General features: G+C 41.5%; 1 protein-coding gene across 9 annotated transcripts in view; it reads left to right on the forward strand.

Moving 5' to 3' along the window:
- N4BP2L1 (NEDD4 binding protein 2 like 1) overlaps positions 1 to 20,058 on the forward strand; it is a 42,899-nt gene that overhangs the window by 8,451 nt on the left and 14,390 nt on the right. For 2 of the 9 annotated variants that reach the window (XR_004228682.1, XM_023208789.1), the window contains exons 2-5: positions 12,540 to 12,667; positions 12,962 to 13,050; positions 15,582 to 15,658; positions 16,780 to 16,991. Coding sequence is in view for 8 of the 9 variants with exons in the window: in XM_023208789.1 (XP_023064557.1) it covers positions 12,540 to 12,667; positions 12,962 to 13,050; positions 15,582 to 15,658; positions 16,780 to 16,991 (506 nt within the window). In the remaining variant the exon portion in view is untranslated. Of the gene's footprint in view, positions 1 to 3,398; positions 3,607 to 4,064; positions 4,136 to 12,539; positions 12,668 to 12,961; positions 13,051 to 15,581; positions 15,659 to 15,707; positions 15,777 to 16,779; positions 18,395 to 20,058 lie in introns of those variants that run through there. The other 7 variants (XM_023208797.2, XM_023208796.2, XM_023208792.2 and 4 more) reach the window with 7 other exon arrangements.

Here is a 20,058-nt window from a genome sequence, read left to right on the forward strand (position 1 = left end):
GTAAGAGAAGTAGGGCAGAGTGGGAACTGTTCCCTGAATCCCCCTAGCCATGAAGTCCTCTGTCTCCATCACTGTGGCTTGGGGACACTTGAGGCTAGCAGTGATTGAGGCCTGACTCTCCAAGGACAGGACTTGGCCCTGGTGGGGTGGGTGGCAGCACTGCCCAGGTCTGGCCACACCTGGCCTCAGGGGAGACTGCCCACGTCATCTACAGCTTGGCTCCTGCCCTGCTCTCAGGCTGCTGAGCCATGGAATCTGTTTTCTATGTCCCAGTTTAAAGTCTTCAAGGAGAATGTCAGTAGCATTCAGAGGTGCTGGGATCCAAGAAGAATCCTCTCTGTCAGTCTCCTTTAAGGGCTGTATTAGTCTGTTCTCATTCTACTAATAAAGACATACCCCAAACTGGCTAATTTATAAAGGAAAGAGGTTTAATTGACTCACAGTTCAGCATGGCTGGGGAGGCCTCAGGAAACTTAGAGTCGTGGTGGAAGGGAGAGCAAACATGTCCTTCTTCACGTGGCGGCAGGAAGGAGAAGTGCTGAGCAAAACGGGGAAAAGCCCCTTATGAAACCATCAGATCAGCCAGGTGCAGTGGCTCATGCCTATAATCCCAGCACTTTCAGAGGCTGAGGCGGGCAGATCACCTAAGGTCAGGAGTTCAAGACCAGCCTAGCCAATATGGTGAAACCCCATCTGCAAAAAAAAAAAAAAAAAAAAATTAGCCAAGCGTGGTGGCAAGCACCTGTAATCCGAGCTACTCAAGAGGTTGAGGCAGGAGAATCACGTGAACCCGGGAGATGGAGGTTGCAGTTACCTGAGATCGTGCCACTGCACTCCAGCCTGGGCGACAGAGCAAGACTTCATCTAAAAAAAAAAAAAAAAAAAAAAAAAAAAAATCAGATCTTGTGAGAACTCACTATCATGAGAACAGCATGCAGGTAACTGTTCCTATGATTCAATTATCTCCCATTGGGTCCTTCCCATGACACGTGGGGATTATGGGAACTATAATTCAAGATGAGATTTGGGTGGGGACTGCCCCTGGCTCCTCCAAAATCTCATGTCCTCACATTTCAAAACACAATCATGTCTTCCTAACAGTCCCCCAAAGTCTTAACTCATTCCAGCATTAACTCAAAAGTCCAAGTCCAAAGTCTCATCTGAGACAAGGCAAGTCCCTTCCGCTTATGAACCTGTAAAGTTAAAAGCAAGTTGGTTACCTCCTAGATACAATGGGGGTACAGGCATTGTGTAAATACACATATTCCAAATGGAAGAAATTGGCCAAAATAGAGGCTATAGGCCCCATCCAAACCCAAAATCCAGCAGGGTAGCCAAATATTAAAGCTCCAAAATGATCTCCTTTGATTCCATGTCTCATATCCAGGTCATGCTGATGCAAGAGGTGGGTTCCCATGGCCTTGGGCAAGGTACAGCTCCACTCCTGGCTGCTTTCACAAGCTGGCGTTGAGTGTCTGTGACTTTTCCAGGCACAAGGTGCAAACTGTTGGTGGATCTACCATTCTGGGGTCTGGTGGGCAGTGGCCTTCTTCTCACAGCTCCACTCAGCAGTGCCCCACTGGGAACTCTGTGTGGGGGCTTTGACCCCACATTTCCCTTCTGCACTGCACTAGCAGAGATTCTCCATGAGGGCTCCACCCCTGCAGCACACCTCTGCCTGGAAATCCAGGCATTTCTATTCATCTTCTGAAATCTAGGTGGAGATTCCCAAACCTCAGTTACTGACTTCTGTGTACCCGCAGGCCCAACATCATGTAGCAGCTGCCAAGGCTTGGGGCTTGCACTCCCTGAAGCAATGGTCTGAGCTGTACATTGACTGCTTTTAGCCATGGCTAGCCGGAGCTGCTGGGAAGCAGGGCATAAAGTTCCAAGGCTGCACACAGCCAGGGGGCCCAGGACCCATCCCATGAAACCATTTTTCCCTCCTGGGTCTCCAGGCCTGTGATGGGAGAGGTTGCCATGAAGTCCTCTGCCATGCCCTGGAGACATTTTCTCCATTGTATTGGTGATTAACATTTGGCTCCTCGTTACTTATGCAAATTTCTGCAGCTGGCTTGAATTTCTCACCTGAAAAAGGGGCTTTCTTTTCTATCACATCATCAGGCTGCAAATTTTCCCAACTTTTATGCTCTGCTTCCTCTTGAATGCTTTGCTGCTTAGAAATTTCTTCAACCAGATACCCTAAATTGTCTCTCTCAAGTTCAAAGTTCCACAGATCTCTAGGGCAGAGGCAAAATGCCACCAATCTCTTTGCATAGCAAGAGTGACCTTTACTCCAGTTCCCAATAAGTTCCGCATTTCCGAGACCACGTCAGCCTAGACTTCATTGTCCATAGCACTATCAGCATTTTGGTCAAAGCCATTCAACAAGTCTCTAGGAAGTTCCAAACTTAGCCACGTTTTCCTGTCTTCTGAGCCCTTCCATTAGTTCCAGTCTCTGCCTGTTACCCAGTTCCAAAGTTGCTTTCACATTTTTTGGGTATCTTCACAGCAGCGCCCCACTCTCTGTGGTACCAATTTGCTGTTCTCACACTGCTAATAAAGACATACCCGAAACTGGGTAATTTATAAAGGAGAGAGGTTTAATTGACTCACAGTTCAGCATGGCTGGGGAGGCCTCAGGAAACTTACAATCACGGTGGAAGGTGAAGCAAACATGTCCTCACATGGTAGCAGCAGGAGAAGTGCTGAGCAAAAGGGGAAAAAGCACCTTATAAAACCACCAGATCTTGTGAGAACTCACTATCACGAGAACAGCATGAGGGTAACCGCCTCCATGATTCAAATACCTCCCACCAGGTCCCTCCCATGACACGTGGGGATTATGGGAACTACAGTTAAAGATGAGATTTGAGGGGGGACACAGCCAAACTATATTGGGGGTGAACTGAATCTAAGGTTTGGGTAAAATTCTCATTGTACAAAAATGAGTAAATAGAAGTTCTCACACAGCTTGGGGCCTTACAAAAAGTTTGTCAGCTGGGTGTGGTGGCTCACGCCTGTAATCCCAGCACTTTGGGAGGCCGAGACGGGTGGATCATGAGGTCAGGAGTTTGAGACCAGCCTGGCCAAGATGGCGAAACCTCATCTCTACTAAAAATACAAAAATTAGCCAGGCGTGGTGGTGCGTGCCTGTAATCCCAGCTACTAGGGGGCTGAGTCAGGAGAATTGCTTGAACCCAGGAGACAGAGTTACAGTGAGCCGAGATCACACCATTGCACTTCAGCTGTGGAAGACAGAGCAAGACTCCGTCTTGGTGGGGGTAGGGGTGAATAAAAAGAGTTTGCATAATTAGGCCAAAAGAGCACTGTAGCCAAGAGCCATTAATATATTCACAGATATTTACCGAGCACCTCCCATGTGCCTGGCATTCTAGATGCTCAGAATGGAGCAGTGGACAAAGGAGACACAAATCCCTGCCTTCAGGGAACATGTATTCTATTAGAGAAAAAAAAAAATTCCCAAGGAAAAAAGGCAATTTTAGCATCTGCTCTGCTCTGTTCTCTCAAAAAATAAGCAAAGGATTTCATAGGTATGCCACTGGAGCTATATTTCCCCAAGAAACGTCCACATACGCACAACAGGTAGGCATAAGGAAGTTCACTGAAATTGGAAAACCGCAAACAAGTATCACTAGAGAAAATACATAAATAAATGTGGTTATTTTATAGCGCTCAAGCACAGCAGTTTAGTGTGCACCTCTGGGGCCAAACTCCTAGGTTTTAATCCAGCTGTACCACTCGTTGGCCTTCATTTCTTTGTCTGTAACATGGGGGCTGGGGATTAATAACAGTACTTATACCCCAGGTCTATTTAAGCATTACGTAAAAAATGTAAAGCCTCTAGAATAGTGGTTAGCACACAATAAGCACTTACTAAACGTTGGCTATATTTATTATTTTGCTGATAATGGAGTACTATGTAGCAGTTAAAGAAAATGGACTAAGTCTACATATCAACATGAATAGATCTAAAAAAATGTAATGTTCCTTCATTTTTTAATTCAACAAATATTTATTGAGTGTTTATATGTTCCACACAGTGTTATAGGTACTTGGGAATCATCAGTGAACAAAACAAAGATCCTGCCCTGGTGGACCTTATGTGCCAGAGGTAGGGAAATGGATGTAACCTCTAAGGAAACCGTATGTTAATGTAGGTTTTGATAAGCGCGTTGAAAAAGGGAGAGAGAAGCACGGTAAAGGTGTCTGGGAGTGCCAGAGTTAAGGTGGGGGGTTGGCTGAATTTTAAGCCAACAAAACAAGTATGAGAAAATGTTCATGATTATGAGCTCTAGGTGGTGGGTATGCAGGTGTTTTATTATTTCTTTTGTCTTTCTCTATATTTACATTTTTTCTAAAAAATTCCTCTCTATGATATAAAAGATTAAAGCAAAACTCCTGATTAGGAGTCTGAAATATGAAGGAAGTTGATTAAGAAGAAAATCAAAAAAGGAGTTAAATGATATATAAAAGAATGTAAAGTAAGTGTTGGAATAAGCAGAGTCACAATGCAGAAAATCAAACAATAATGTAGAAGACAAATGTGAAAATAAATATAGCCAAAAATCACCAGAGCAAATACAACCAAAGCAACAAATAAAGATATCATAGAACATATTTGACTTGAAGACTCAGAAGTGTTAAAAAAATAAATTAAATTCTAGATATATCCTGGAAAGACTGTTGCAAAAGCTGTTAACTTCCCTTTCTTCTTTAGCAAGCACACTTTGTTGGGTGTGGCAGTGTGCCCAACTATAAAACTAGTTTTCAAGGCCCTCTTGCCTCTTCGGCTGTGTGGAACATGGAGGTGCAGCCTGGCCCTGCAGTGGCCACTAGGAGGCCCTCTGAAGAATGGAAGCCTCATGCTAAAAAAAATGCTAGACTCCTGGGTCCATGTTGATCATGGAGTTGTGATACCAGCTCTGGATTCTGCCTCTGGATTTTTACATGCAAGATATAGACATTTTAATTTTATTGAAGCCACCAACTGTTAGAAATCCACTAACTGGGGCTTCTGTTCAATGCATGTGAACCCATGTTGAACTGGAACTTACATTTAAAATATTAATGCCTGTGGGAAAAAGATTGTAGTTCAGTAATTCTCATCTAGTCTGTTGTCTTTCATACTAGGACAACAGCAAGGCTTTCTCAGATCCCCAAGAGCTCACAAAGTCTGTAACACCCGTGTGCCCTGACTGAGTAGACCTGAGGTAAGGTTCTGGCAGCCCCACATGCAAATGGTAGAAACCCAAGCCAGTTTTTAAGATCTTGAAGCCCTGGTTTCTTTATTTGTAAACCAAGTAAAAGTAAAATGATTTACTTCATAAAATTAAGTTATAAAGGTTAAAAAGAGAGAATATATGCGAAGCTCTTTGTTCACTGCTTAGTACTCTTTTAAAAAAATAATAGAATTTATTGGAACAACCAATCTTAGCCAATCATGAGAGGAATCAGACAAAAAGAAAAGAAAAGAAAGCCACTGAACCCAACTAAAATTTAGACTTTTAGAGATTATTATAAACAAAATTAAAAAGCAATTGCTGTACATAATAAAAAACTGGCATTCAATAAGAAAGATAAACCTCCTAATAAGGAGGCTTTATTCACCGAAGGACGTGACAGTGCAGTTCACAAAAGAATATCTCTAAATGATCAACACACACACAAGCTCATCTTGCTGATAATTAAAGAAGTAGGGACAAACTAAATGAGTAACCATAGACCATTGGTTAAGCATTAAGTTATTGGTTAGGCATTACATTATGGCACATCCGTAGGAATAAGTATGCCGTATCATTTAAAATCATGTCATAGAAGAATATTTTATAAGGTGGGAAATAATTTGCTATGGAAAAAAGCTTGGTTAGCCCAGGCACAGTGGTTCATGTCTGTAATCCTAGCACTTTGGGCGGCCTAGGCGGGCGGATCACCTGAGGTCAGGAGTTCGAGACCAGCCTGGCCAACATGGTGAAACCTCATCACTACTAAAAATACAAAAATCAGCTGGGCATGGTGGCACATGCCTGTAATCCCAACTACTCAGGAGGCTGAGGAAGGAGAATCGCTTGAACTCAGGAGGCGGAGGCTGCAGTGAGCCGAGATCGCACCACTGCACTCCAGCCTGGGTGACAGAGCAAGACTCTGTCTTCAAAAAAAAAAAAAAAGAAAGAGCTTGGTGAAAACTTGGTCTACTCTACATGATGTTCCTCTTCATGTAACAAGAGATAAAATAAAAAGAAATATATTTTTTCCAGTCCTGGAAAGAAGACAAAAATGTTAATAATTATTTGTAGATAGGGGAATATAGGAATCCCCCTCCTTTTTTGCACTTTTTTTGGTTTTATGATCAGAGAAATAGATGTAAAGATTGCTGAGGGAAACAGAGAATTGGATCAGTACATGGGCTCACAGTTTTGTGCCGCGTATTATTTAATATTACAAAGGAAGCGAGGTTCCTTTCCAGTGGAGAGGTCTGGGTGACACCACCCTTTAGCCAAATGATGGAACTTAGCGTTGAACTTAGCCTGGTGGGACAGACTGTCATTTTGTGCAATCAGAAGTACACAAACATCACCTTTGTACTTTGCCTCTAGAAAACATTTAATCTGGGTTTAATCACTACGAAACAACCACACAAACCCAGAATGCAGAACATTCTCATGTCAACTAGAGAAACGAAAAGAGCATGAGGACAGGTCTAGATTCAAAGATATTAACCGGACATAATAACCAAATGCAGTACTTGAAACTTATGAAAATATTCTTTAGACCATTGGGGAAATTTTAAAAATTTAAATTTAAGGCTGGGCGCGGTGGCTCACGCCTGTAATCCCAGCACTTTGGGAGGCCGAGGCAGGCGGATCACAAGGTCAGGAGATCAAGACCACGGTGAAACCCCATCTCTACTAAAAATACAAAAAATTAGCCGGGCGCAGTGGTGGGCGCCTGTAGTCCCAGCTACTCGGGAGGCTGAGGCAGGAGAATGGCGTGAACCCGGGAGGCGGAGCCTGCAGTGAGCCAAGATCGCGCCGCTGCACTCCAACCTGGGCAACAGAACGAGACTCCGTCTCAAGAAAAAAAAAAAAAAATTTAAATTTAAAAACCTAACATTAGGCCAGGAGTGTGGCTCACGCCTGTAATCCCAGCACCTGGGGAGGCTGAGGCAGGTGGATCACCTGAGGTCAGGAGTTGGAGACCAGTCTGACCAACATGGCAAAACCCGGTCTCTACTAAAAATACAAAAAAATCGGCCGGGCATAGTGGTGTGTGCCTATAATTCCACCTTCTTGGGAGGCTGAGGCAAGAGAATTGCTTAAATGCGGGAGGTGGAGGTTGCAGTAAGCCGAGATCGTGCCACTGCACTCCAGCCTGGGGAACAGAGTGGGACTCCATCTCTGAATAAATACATAAATACATAAAAATAAAATAAAATAAACACAACATTAGCTCTTATGAATTAATCACTCTTTCAGGCTCTTTCAGGATGACAGGCCTGTGGAGGGAGAACCAGCACCACCAGACGTGTGAAGGACCCTGCTTAGGGCACTCTGTCTTAATTTTTCAGATGCAATAACGGTATTGTGGTTATGCAAGGAATTGTTCTTATTCTTAAGAGATACTTGACAAAGAATTTAGGAATAAAGTATCATGATGTATGGAGTTTACCTTTTTTTGAGACAGTTGAGACAGAGTTTTGCTCTGTCACCCAGGCTGGAGCTGGAGTGTAGTGGCACAGTCTCAGCTCACTGCAATTTCTGCCTCCCAGATTCAAGTGATTCTCATGCCTCAGCCTCCCGAGTAGCTGAGATTAAAGGTGTGCGCCACCAGCCTGGCTAATGTTTGTATTTTTAGTAGGGACGGGATTTTGCCATGTTGGCCAGGCTAGTCTCAAACTCCTGACCTTAAGTGATCCGTCCGCCTTGGCCTCCCGAAGTGCTGGGATTACAAAGGTGAGCCACCACGCCCGGCCTGCAGTTTACTTTCATATGGTTCTCCAAAAATATATATAGGAGAGACATAAAATAAGGCAAAATGTGAACATCTGGTGACCATAGATGAAGGGTAAGCAGTGTTCAGTATACTGTTTTTCAACTCATTTCCAGAGATTTTTATATTTTCTAATTAAAAGGCTGTGGTGGGAGAAGTTCAGGTGGAAATCAAGAGGAGAGGGTAAACTATAGGATAAATGAGACTTAAGGGACATGGCAACCAAATACAATGTGTGGATCTTGTTTGGTCCCTGATGCACACAAACCAACTAGAGGAAAACATTGATGAGACAAGCAGGGAGACTGAACACTGATGGAGTGACTGATGGAATGAAATAGGAAAGACATGAGAGAAGACTGGCCATATGATGCTAACTGGTCATGTGGATATGAGAATTGAGTATATTATGCCATCTAACTTTTGCAAGCTTGAAAACTTCCCTAGTAAAAAGCTGGGCGTCAAGTTAAAATTACATGCAATGTCTGACTTTCTCAGTGAGTGACTGGCTGAAGAGATATCTAAATATAGCTCTATGGTTCTCTATTATTTAAATAAAGAATTACACAAAAGAATAAGTTGTGAAATCAAGATTAGTCCCTGAGTTTCTCTCATAATAGTGATTTTAAATGAAATTCAGGGGGGTTTGTGGCAGGTGAAGGTTATATGGAATTAATTGCCTTTCTATTTTTTCCCTTTTATTTTCATTCTCTCAATTTCCCTAATGCATGAAGCTCCTGACCACCATAAAGATAGAACTGGGGCTTAACCCTCATCACTTCTGAAGCTGATGGAATGGTATTTATTGCTTCCACTTAAGTTTGAGAATCTCAAGATTGTCTATTTAATCAGTTCTTTATTTAGCTAGTAGAGTTTTTATTGTCCTGCCTATTCAACATACTACTATGGCTGCTAGTGCTAATTTAACATTTAGGTGAAGATAAAATGAGTTTTGAAGTCATTCAGGAAGATCATACAGGCCAAAACAAACAAACAAACAAACAAAAAAAACAAAAAATCCATGAGAGCCTTAAAGGTGGAAAAACACCCTTATTTTTGTCTGCCTGTTTGTTAGGAAGAGTATGGAGGCCACTGTCAGATGTGTCTCAGGAAATGATGAGATGGTGTTCTTGCCCCATAGTGATCCTGAACCATTTAGCTTTTACTCTAAGGTAAAATGTTGTAATTAAAAGGGCAGTGGTGTTATGTGCTGTTTTTGTTTTCTAGAAGGAAATAGGACTCAAAACAAACATGAAACAAACAGTGAATTGGATACTCATGCCTTAAAGTCTTTTTAAAGGAAATATTATAAAGTATTAACTTCCGATCAATAATATAAATCACAAAGAAGAAAACAAGAGCAGATAAGGGTATGTATATGAAAAGAAAAATTCAAGTCTGAAAATGTTCAAACAACAAAACAAAACTGATAAGTAGCAGACTTAATAGGAGAACAAATGAAACCAGGTGTAGAAGGGATATCAAATCTGGGACCAGAAAGAGAAAAAAATCTTGGATTCAGTTACCATGGCTGCTTAACTGAGTATACAGAGGATAAAGGAAACACATTATACACTATTACTTAATCTCTGAACACAACTTTCATTATTTAAATAATATTGATGAAAATCATTTTAAAACTCCAATGTTCACAAATATAAAATATACATACCTGAAAATGCATCAGTGCTACCCTTAGATGTTTTTCCTGTCTATAATTGCTTGCATCGGAGGTTAAGGTTTGGACTTTTCGATTTGCGTATCTTTAAAGTGGAATAACAAACATTCATATGGAAACTATGAGCATGGGTTCATCGAGTCTTTATACTTACCCCTCCCTTCGTGTCACTGGCTTTATCTGTACTAGATTTAAAGTGGCCACGTTTTCTTTGCTCTTCCTTCCATCAAGAAGTCTGCTTTCCTCGTCCTTCAATGTGGGCCAGCAAAGTGACTTGCTTTGACCAACAGAAGGTGCGGGAGCGCTGGCAAGCAGCTTCTTGTCGCGCTCTCTTGAGATACCGCGGTCTGTGAAGAGGCCTGGGTGCGGCTCTTTCAGGATGACAGGCCCCGCGGAGTGAGAGCCAGCACCACCACACGTGTGAAGGACCCTGTTTAGGGCACTGTGCCCAGCCCCACGTTGTCAGGTGACGCAGCTGCCGCAGGGACCCCAGGCAAGGCCCGCAGATCGGCCCACCTAAGCCCAGCCCAAACTGCCAACACAGAAGTTCATTCCCGCATCCACACAACAGGCTTCCCAACGTCTGAGAACTATCACCTTATCCCTTTTATTCTCTGTTCTGCCTGAAACACTCCGTCTGTCTTCGAGGATCTCTGCTCCTCCGACATGGTTTCTGGACCTTGTATGTACCTGGTCCCTCTTCTCTGGACACCTTCAAGGTGGCCAAATTTCTCTTTAAATTGTGTGGCAGTCGGACAGTGTTTCAAAGATGATTTGCTTCTTTCAACCCTTAGAGTCTTTCTGCTTTTCCTACAGCCTCTTCTCCCCTAACAAGCCCTAGGGCACTCGCTTCCTCCTCTCTTTCCCGCCGGTGTTCTCAGCCCCTCCCCCAAGAGGCAACAGTGTTCTCATCCCTCAGGGACTAAGTCAAACTTGCATCACTCCTTCCATTCCTTTCCCCGGCTCCGGACCCTTTCTCTCAGCGCTTTGCTGGGCCAGCTTTTTCCGCTGTGCGCTGCGCTGGCTGGCTCCTTTGGCTGGGCCATGAATTCCTTGAAAGCAGCTACTTTCTGTACCTTAACGCTTCACCTGGCACTTGGCACATGTTAGGTGCTCAATGTTTAATGAGTTGGGTAATTAACTAATATTCTTTTGGTATTAAAGTATATTATCTACTGGCCGCATTTCCCCCACACGGCTATCAAGGGAGACTGTCAGATTCCTGTTTAAACAAAGATAGTATGTCCACTGAATTTCCTTGTTTGCCACTGTTTAGTTCATTTAAAAAAAATGCATTTGGTTTGGAATTACTTTTTCAGCGATCTACGCTGCCTTCTTTTTAAATGCTGTCAAGCTTCTGAAGAATTTTGACAGCTATTTAGTTACCATTTCTGGAATGTGTATTCACTCATTTTTGAAAATGGAAGCATTTTACTTTTGTCTTTCATCTCTCTCTTAATTCACTGCAGTACCTCAAGGGCTACTTGACACGCGCTCTCCGATGTGTTTATTACCGTGGCACATAAACAGTCTGGGTTGGTCAATGTGGCCTCATGGTTATTATAACACCACTTTACTTCTGAGTGCCTTACTGGGTACAAAATGTTTTCTCATACTGTCCTCATTTCAGTCTGATTAGAAGCTCCATTTAATAGGTAGGGATAATTATCTGTGTTTTACAGTTGAGAAAACAGAGGCTCCCAAGCCTGTCAGGGCACGTGAAGTGCTTACTCATCTGTGGCTCCAAGGCCTCATGTTTGTTCCATTCTTCCTGGATTAAAGATCATTCTGCTCCATGGAGAAGACCAACAACAAAAAAGACATTGAATAGCTTTGCTTTCTCTTTGCATTTCCTGTCCTTGTCATTCTCCAATGTTTTTTCCTCCGATTTTTAAATATCTTCTTATTCTGAGCATGGCCACATGACCATATTTTCTGTTTGTTGGCTGGGTTTGTTTGTCCTCAGTTTTTACAGATGAGGAAACGAAGCTCAGAGACGTCTCCAGTTCCTCCAGAGCATGACATCCACCTTCTGCCAAAAGATAGTACGAGCGAGGATTTCAAGTGGAAACATCTTCTCTTTGAAGTTCTTTTGTGCAGCACTGAATAAGCATATTCATTTTGTTTTGGTTTTGCTTTAAAGGGGAGCTCCATGGTGGTGTTTCTTTTTGCTGTGATATTTCCTACTTACGCTCAGAGTGGGGGAGGGTAGGAAGGTAGGGGACAGTGGCTCTGACGCTTTCCTTCTCCCATTTTGCTTTTCTCCCATTTGGCTCAGGCCATCATTAAAACATAAATATGTTACCTAATAAAGTAGAGCACATGCATCATTTACCCACATTTCATACTAGAACTAGCTTCTCAGATGGGTCCTTACAGAGAACAGAGCTCCAAGGAAATGGGCCAGCTCAGAGTTTAGGGGGCCGAGGGAAAGCTGCCACGTGGGGGTCTGGCACCCATGGGCAGGTCTTAGGTGGGGGCACTGGTGCCTTGGAGAGAAATGGGCACTAGGATTGGTGCTCAGGAGGAAAGACAGTCACCAGGCCCCCAACTTAGCTTCAGTTTCTTCTTGAGTCAGTCCTTGCTGCTGCAGAAGGCAGCGGCAGTGACTGTACCTTAGTTTCAAGGACCAGCAGCACACACTGCCGCCTCTCAGCCCTCTCCCACCTCCTGCTAAGGAGTAATGCCTTCTAGACATAATAAACATCTCTCTTTTAAAGCTGCATTTTAACAACTCCAAACCTGGTGGTCTCAATGTTATAACCGCTAAATGTTAGAGATGGAAGGAAATTATTTCTACTGAGACTATACATAATATTGAAAACCTCTCTCTAATTTCTCCACTTTCCAGACAATTGCAGCATGACTTTCCCAGGGCCCTGATTTTCAGCACGGATGATTTTTTCTTCAGGGAAGATGGTGCCTATGAGTTCAATCCTGACTTCCTGGAGGAAGCTCATGAATGGAACCAAAAAAGAGGTGACAAATGCCTTTCCAAACTCCTGGGAAACCCTGATGTGCACATAGATTGTAGCTGCTGCAGAATGAACCGAAAGTTCTGCCGTTTTTTTCCCCAAAACAGAACACCAGAGCGTAACCTCCTTAGATTCCAGAGAAAGAAAATTATTGATAGTGGGTCTGAAATAGGTGACACTGAAGTTGTGTGATGAGGAGATGAGGGCATCCTGTAGTAAAAATGACCAATAGAGATTACGCTTACCCTTCCCTCTGATTGTTGCATGTTGTTCACTGTTATGTAACATTGTGTTGCAGCAAGGAAAGCAATGAGGAATGGCATCTCCCCCATTATTATTGATAATACCAACCTCCACGCCTGGGAAATGAAGCCCTATGCAGTCATGGTAGGAAGAAGTATCATTCTGAATTTTCAGTTACGGACATTTTGTGAGAAAGCTGAAGCATCTGTTCTTTCCTCTTTTTCTGATGTTCCAATGATTTCGTATTTGCTAACAGTAGTTCTCCCAGGGAGCAGGTAACGAGGTTTTCTGTTAAGTGTTTCTCTGCTGTTCAATGGCTGAAGTTTGCTGAGATGCTAATCTCACTTCAGGATACAATTTAAAAATAGTCCTTGGCAAATGGTCCTTGGTGTGAATTCTTGATAACTTTTCTGTCTTAATTACTTTCCTAAGGCAAGGCATACAGAGGAGCACCCACTGAAATGTGCAGAGCAATACTCAACTAGATGACGCTCCCAGTGGAGTGTTTACAGGTCACAACAGGACCATTCTGCCTCTGGTGAGCCGGGGATTTCCACACTGTGTACTGTTGCTGCCTGGGAGTTCCAGGGCAACAGAATATTTTAGTTTAAAAACAGATTAGGGCCGGGCGTGGTGGCTCACGCCTGTAATCCCAGCACTTTGGGGGGCCGAGGCAGGTGGATCACTTGAGTCCAGGAGTTCAAGACCAGCCTGGCCAACATGGTGAAACCCCATCTCTACTAAAAATCCAAAAAAATAGCCGGGCGTGGTGACGGGCGCCTGTAATCCCAGTTACTCGGGAGGCTGAGGCAGGAGAATCGCTTGAACCTTGTAGGCAGAGGTTGCAGTGACCTGAGATCGTGCCACTGCACTCCAGCCTGGGCAGCAAGAGTGAAACTTCATCTCAAAAAAAAAAAAATTTTTTAAATTAAAAAATAAAAACAGAATTAGGATTAACACTCTAATCTTATTGAGATGACATAATGCAAATATAAATATAAAACAACTCAGCTCTCCATTGTCAGAATAGCAAAGAACAGCATGATGCCTGCATTATCCTTTAATTGTGAAGTCTATTTGGTCTTTTTTCATACATATTCCATCTCTTGTGATTATGTTTTCATTCCCTATTGGGTCTAGAAAGGAGGAAGGATCCAGAACCATACAAATGGGGCAGGAAGCACAGTGGAGTATCCTTCTTGCATCATGCAGAATCCCTACCTGGTTGATCGTGAAGTGAATAGGTCCAGACTGGGCTCACGATGTTAGGCTTCTTTTTACATTTGGGGCTAACTGGCATACCTACAGGTGTGCTTTTCTCTAACGATCATCATCAGTTCCACTTACGCCCAGATTGTGGGGCTTCGGTGAATGTAAGGAAGAATGAGCCGCACACTTGTGGTTACTTCAGTTCATGTCGAGTCTACTTGGGCGAGAAATGAACAGGCATGTGAAGAGTCAATTGAATGAAGGCCATCACTTAAAACCAAGACTTAATGACTAACTGACCAGTAGCCTAAGGGAAGTCATTTTACTTTTTTGTTTTGTTTTGAGACAGAGTCTCGCTCTGGCTCCCATGCTGGAGTGCAGTGGCACGATCTCAGCTCACTGCAGCCTCTGCCTCCCAGATTCAAGCAATTTTCATGTGTCAGCCACCCCAGCAGCTGGGATTACAGGCACGGCTAGTATTTGTATTTTTAGTACAGATGGGGATTTGCCGTGGTGGCCAGGCTGGTCTCGAACTCCTGAGCTAAAGTGATTCACCCGCCTTGGCCTCCCAAAGTGCTGGGGTTACAGGTGTGAGCCACCACACCCGGCCTCAGTTTATTTTTTATCTTCTGGATATGTATACTCTTTTTCAGGCATCCTCAGCTATTCATTAGACTTAAAAATGAGAGGTTTCCGGTTGTGTTATTTAAAAACTTCCCAACTGAGAAGTGCCCACGTAAAGAATGAAAAGGAAACCTTTTTGCTTAGCTCTTTCCACTCTATGTTTTATAAACACAGTAAATTATAGTGATAATAGAAAATTCAGTTTGAGATAAGGTAGTAGTCAATTTATGAATGCAAACAATATTTGGATATTTATAAGGAAATTATAATAGTTTTCTAAACTCAAGGAAATGGGGCCCGGTGCATTGACCCACATCGTATTACATAATGGGGAGAGCTACTTTTGGAGGGAAGTTGATACAAAGTAAGTGACTATCACTTTCATTTCATCAGTTATGTTCCTATGGTACTCCCACTTTCTATAGGAAGGCATGAGGGCTAGGACAAGGCATCTGACAAGTAAATCTACAAAAATCCTGTAAGTGACTTTGAGAAGTCACTGAGTTCACTGCTCATACTGGTGTTCAGGACGTTTTAAACTAGCTCAGTCATCTATTTTTAAAGATATCCAAAACAAAGAACTTTTACAAATTTCCTACATACTAGATAAAATTGAGCAAAATTTATCATGGAGAATTATGAGAGTGGCTAAGTATGGGAATGAAACAACTGCTAAGTATGGGAATGAAACATGAATGAATTATGATAAATTAAGGCATTGGATTACTGGTAAAACAAAAGGAATTCTAGAAAAGATTTGTAGTAAATGTTAAATGGCAGCATAAACATTCCCAAACATACATACTATGTCTTCAATGTTTTATGTACTTTTGAAAAATCAGGCACTTGAAAATAACTATGAAGTTATATTCCGAGAACCTGACACTCGCTGGAAATTCAACGTTCAAGAGTTAGCAAGGTACTTCTTTGTTTTTCTAGTTCCTCATTATGTATCCTGCTATTTTCAGGTATTTCAGACCGAACAAAAGAATCTTTTCAGGCTGGAAATGGACATGGTAGTTTTCAGGCCAGAAATGGTAATTCTTGGAAATTGATAACTTTGGAATTATTAATGTGAAGACTTTAGTTTTGGGTCAGTTTTCTAATATAACGCTAAATGCTAAATCTTGGCTTGGACTTGGTCCTTTAAAAGGATGCATTTAACATTCTGCTAAAATGCTTCTTCATCAACGAACATTGAAAAGCACTTTCTCTGCATGGGACTGCACATGTCAATGGTGTTTTTGCATTTAGGCTAAATAAAGATCTTCAGATGTTGAGCAGTCTGCGATTCATTTATGATCTAGATGCTGCTTCTAATTTATACAGCAATAAATGTTCAAATAATACTAACGATTGAGTGCATGGGTTCGGATATTCTCTATCTATATTGTTTGATAATGTCATTGACTTACAATAGCCAGTGAGATAAGAATTTACTTCTTAGGAGTAAGGCTGGTTCCTCTTATGGTAATAGGCAGATAGTGTCTTCATAGTGGATCTGTGGACTACTCCATCAGAATTGCCTCAGGTGGCTATTAAAATCCGAGTTCATGGACCCCATTCAGTAGTTGGAATCTCTGGTAATTATATTTCTAACTATATCCTTAGTTGATTCTTTTGCCCACTAGAATTTAAGATTGTTTTAATAAGCATCTCCTAGTAGTATATATCAGGGACTGATTAACATAAATACATGATAGATATATGCGTGACATTAACAGGCAAATGTATGATTTTTTAAAAATCTCATGGTGTTCTTTTATGTCTTGAAGCACGTAATTGAGAGGACCAGAAACAAAGCATTTCTGAAGCTTTAGCTCCTTGCTAGCCTCAGGGTGGTTTGGGGGTGTGCAGGGCAGCATGAAAAACCTGAGTGGAGGCTGAAAGAGAACTGCTGAACAAGATATTATGCTTTTGCCACAGCTAAGTCCTGAGAACAGGGACTGCAATATCTGCAATCCTAGAGGACTTGTGAAATATAAGTAACTCATTGTGATATCCTGCCTTAACTAAATGTATTTTTTTTTTTCCATGTAGAAGAAACATTCATGGTGTCTCAAGAGAAAAAATCCACCGAATGAAAGAACGGTATGAACACGATGTTACCTTTCACAGTGTGCTTCATGCAGAAAAACCAAGCAGAATGAACAGAAACCAGGACAGGAATAATGCACTGCCTTCCAACAATGCCAGATACTGGAATTCCTACACAGAGTTTCCAAACCGGAGGGCCCACGGCGGATTTACAAGTGAGAGCTCCTATAATAGAAGGGGCGGTTGTCACCATGGATATTAGAGGCCTACCTTACAGCCATGCAGAATTTTCCGAAGTCAGTTTCTACTTCAATTTTTGTTATTCTTTGTTGCATTTTAGTCAGAGCTCCAATTCCAGTGTTAAACAGCTGAACTCAAACATTTCTGAGCAAAGTCATTATATTCATTATCTTCACCAAAATTTGTTCAAGTGCTTCTACATGCATGGTTTGATGCTGGGAATTCTGCAGATTTGAGTAAACAGGCTCTTTCTCTAGGGTAAGAATTTGAAACCAAAACTTGAGAACACACCCAAGAACATGATTATTTACATAGGTTCATAAATGAAATAAAGCGTTTATATTATATATAAGCTTCAGTACCATTTTCTCTGAAGTGATCTATTTATTTTTTCAGGAAATTCATCTCCATCAGGAAAGTTGGGAAGGTGGAGAAAAGTGGTGGGGGGGCAGGAAAAGTTTTAGCACCATTGCTATTTTGATAATCTATGTATCTAAAAATGTGAGATTTGAGACTCTATGATACTGATTTTCCTTTAATGTTAATATGCCAGAAAGTATACATCTGGGAACAATGTCCTTCAAAGTAGACACTTTGGGAGGTTATTCCTTTATTTTAATGATGTATCACTGTTAAAAATACTTTCAAATCCTTAATAGCTATAGGAGCTACTGAGGGAAATCAGTGTCATTATTTAAAGTCACACTTTGTGTTTTTACTACTTTATTCAGCAGGATTGAACCTGAATAACTTTTGGCTGTTGTGCTAATAGTGTAAATAAAATAAGCCTGCCTTCATAAAACACTAACTTTTAAAAGGAATAGCTAAATGACTTCTAAAATTATGCCTATTAACATGTGTAATTAGTTGGCAGCTCAAATGTTTGGGAGTGCAAGAAATCAGGCACCCCAGGATATAGGTCATACAGGGATATATAAAAGCCATGCTCATTACAAAATGAGCAGTTGATGTTTTATGTGGCATTAAGACAATCAAGTCCTCATAACTCTGGAATGTCTTATACTGATGCTGAATTTATGAATCCAAATCAATTTCCGACAGGTTGGAATCAGATTTAGCGTGAGATCACGATAGACAAGACCACAGAGGACGTATGCTCTACTTCTTGTTGGCCAACAGCTTCTTTCTAATGTTCTGTGAAAAATTACTTTAAGTGTCCTATATAATGGTGCTTTTTATGGTTATTAAAAATTGTAAATGGTATCACATTTATATGGATTTGTCATTGGATCTTTTGATTCAACAATAAAAAAAATTTAATTACCTAAATGCCAAGAAACTCAACAATTGATACCAGTTTTTCTGTATCACAGGCTTATTTACCAGTCTTTTTTTTAATAAATAGGGATCATAAAGGTAATGACAAAAGCAACCTTATAATTTAGTTGCTTATATATTTGATCTGTGTACATGAGACTGTTTTAACATTATCTGACACTACTGAAACCTGCTCAACATCTCCGTGACCACCAGCAACACATATGTAATGTTTTCTTCATTAACATTTTAAAAACTGGTATCTCCTTTGAGTAAGTTTGGTTGACAATAGTAAATATCAATGAATCTAAGGTGTTATCAGTTTTGCTAAATTCTGTATCTCCAAGCATAACATACAATAATCTCCTAATGATCCACTTAATAATGCTCCCATCTTCCAGGCCCAAGTGGTCCTGGGTATCTTGGTTGATAGGGTGGTGGCATAACCAGCTCAATATGGATGGCTTGACTCATCTGGGCTAGTAGAGGGGAGAAATGTCAGAGAGCCCAAAGTGGAAATTACCCTCCTTTGATTTCACAGGAGTGGTTCAAATGACCAGAATCAAGCCTTCCTGACTTGGCTGGCTCCCTGCTTCAGGGTTTTGGGCTCACCTGGGCTAAGTGAGTGACCACTAGGGTTATATAACTTTTATAGAGCTCTAAAGAATAGTTTCCTGGCCTATTTAATGTCTCTTCTTCTCCTAACTGACCCCTGAAATAGTTGGTTTGTAAACCATAAAAATTGATCAATGCCATCAACTTTATCCCCTATAGAAGTGATCTGTTTTTCCTTTCAACTCCCATGGCTCCTGATTTATATAACTCTTTGAACACCTAGTATTGACTTGTATTGTGTTCACTGTCTGCATCATTCATAAAGCTGGCAAATGCTCTTTATGTGCAATAGGATCTCATTAAATGATTGCTGAATAAATAACACAAATTTTTACCATTATCCCTAATAATGCAGTATGTTGACTCTGTAATCATTAAATTGTCACTTTTGAGGGGATAATATACACATATACTCAAGCTTCATATTTTGTTCATGTAGCTTAGATGTTATTTATAATTTATAAAAAAGAGTGTGTCCATTAAATATCTATCAATATAATGGGTTTTCTACATGAGAACAGACAATAGCAGTTTTATCAAGCATTCAAAAAAGAAAAGGTGAAATTCTTTTTTTTTTTTTTTTTTTTTTTTTGAGACGGAGTCTCGCTCTGCCCCCAGGCTGGAGTGCTGTGGCACGATCTCAGCTCACTGCAAGCTCCGCCTCCCGGGTTCACGCCATTCTCCTGCTTCAGCCTCCCGAGTAGCTGGGACTACAGGCGCCCGCCGCTGCGCCCGGCTAATTTTTTTGTATTTTTAGTAGATATGGGGTTTCACTGTGTTAGCCAGGATGGTCTCGATCTCCTGACCTCGTGATCCGCCCACCTCGGCCTCCCAAAGTGCTGGGATTATAGGCATGAGCCACCGCGCCCGGCCAGGTGAAATTCTTATAATTTTTTTCTGTTCTCCTGAAACCCAAGTTTTATTCCTTGGTCTAGAGTAGATCACTGCAAAATTAGGATGTGAAAACCAAACTGTTTTAGAAATAAAACTTAAGTCACATTAATTAGACTTGCAGAATACTTAAGTTACAAGGAGTAGCAAAATAGACACTTTTGTTAATGCTTTTTACAGAAGAGGAAAATCATGGATCACAGTTATGGAGGGAAACAAGTTAATTTTTTAAAAGATTTATTCTTGGTTTTAAACATA

Source organism: Piliocolobus tephrosceles, chromosome X (genome assembly GCF_002776525.5).
Source record: "Piliocolobus tephrosceles isolate RC106 chromosome X, ASM277652v3, whole genome shotgun sequence".
Lineage (NCBI taxonomy): Eukaryota > Metazoa > Chordata > Mammalia > Primates > Cercopithecidae > Piliocolobus > Piliocolobus tephrosceles.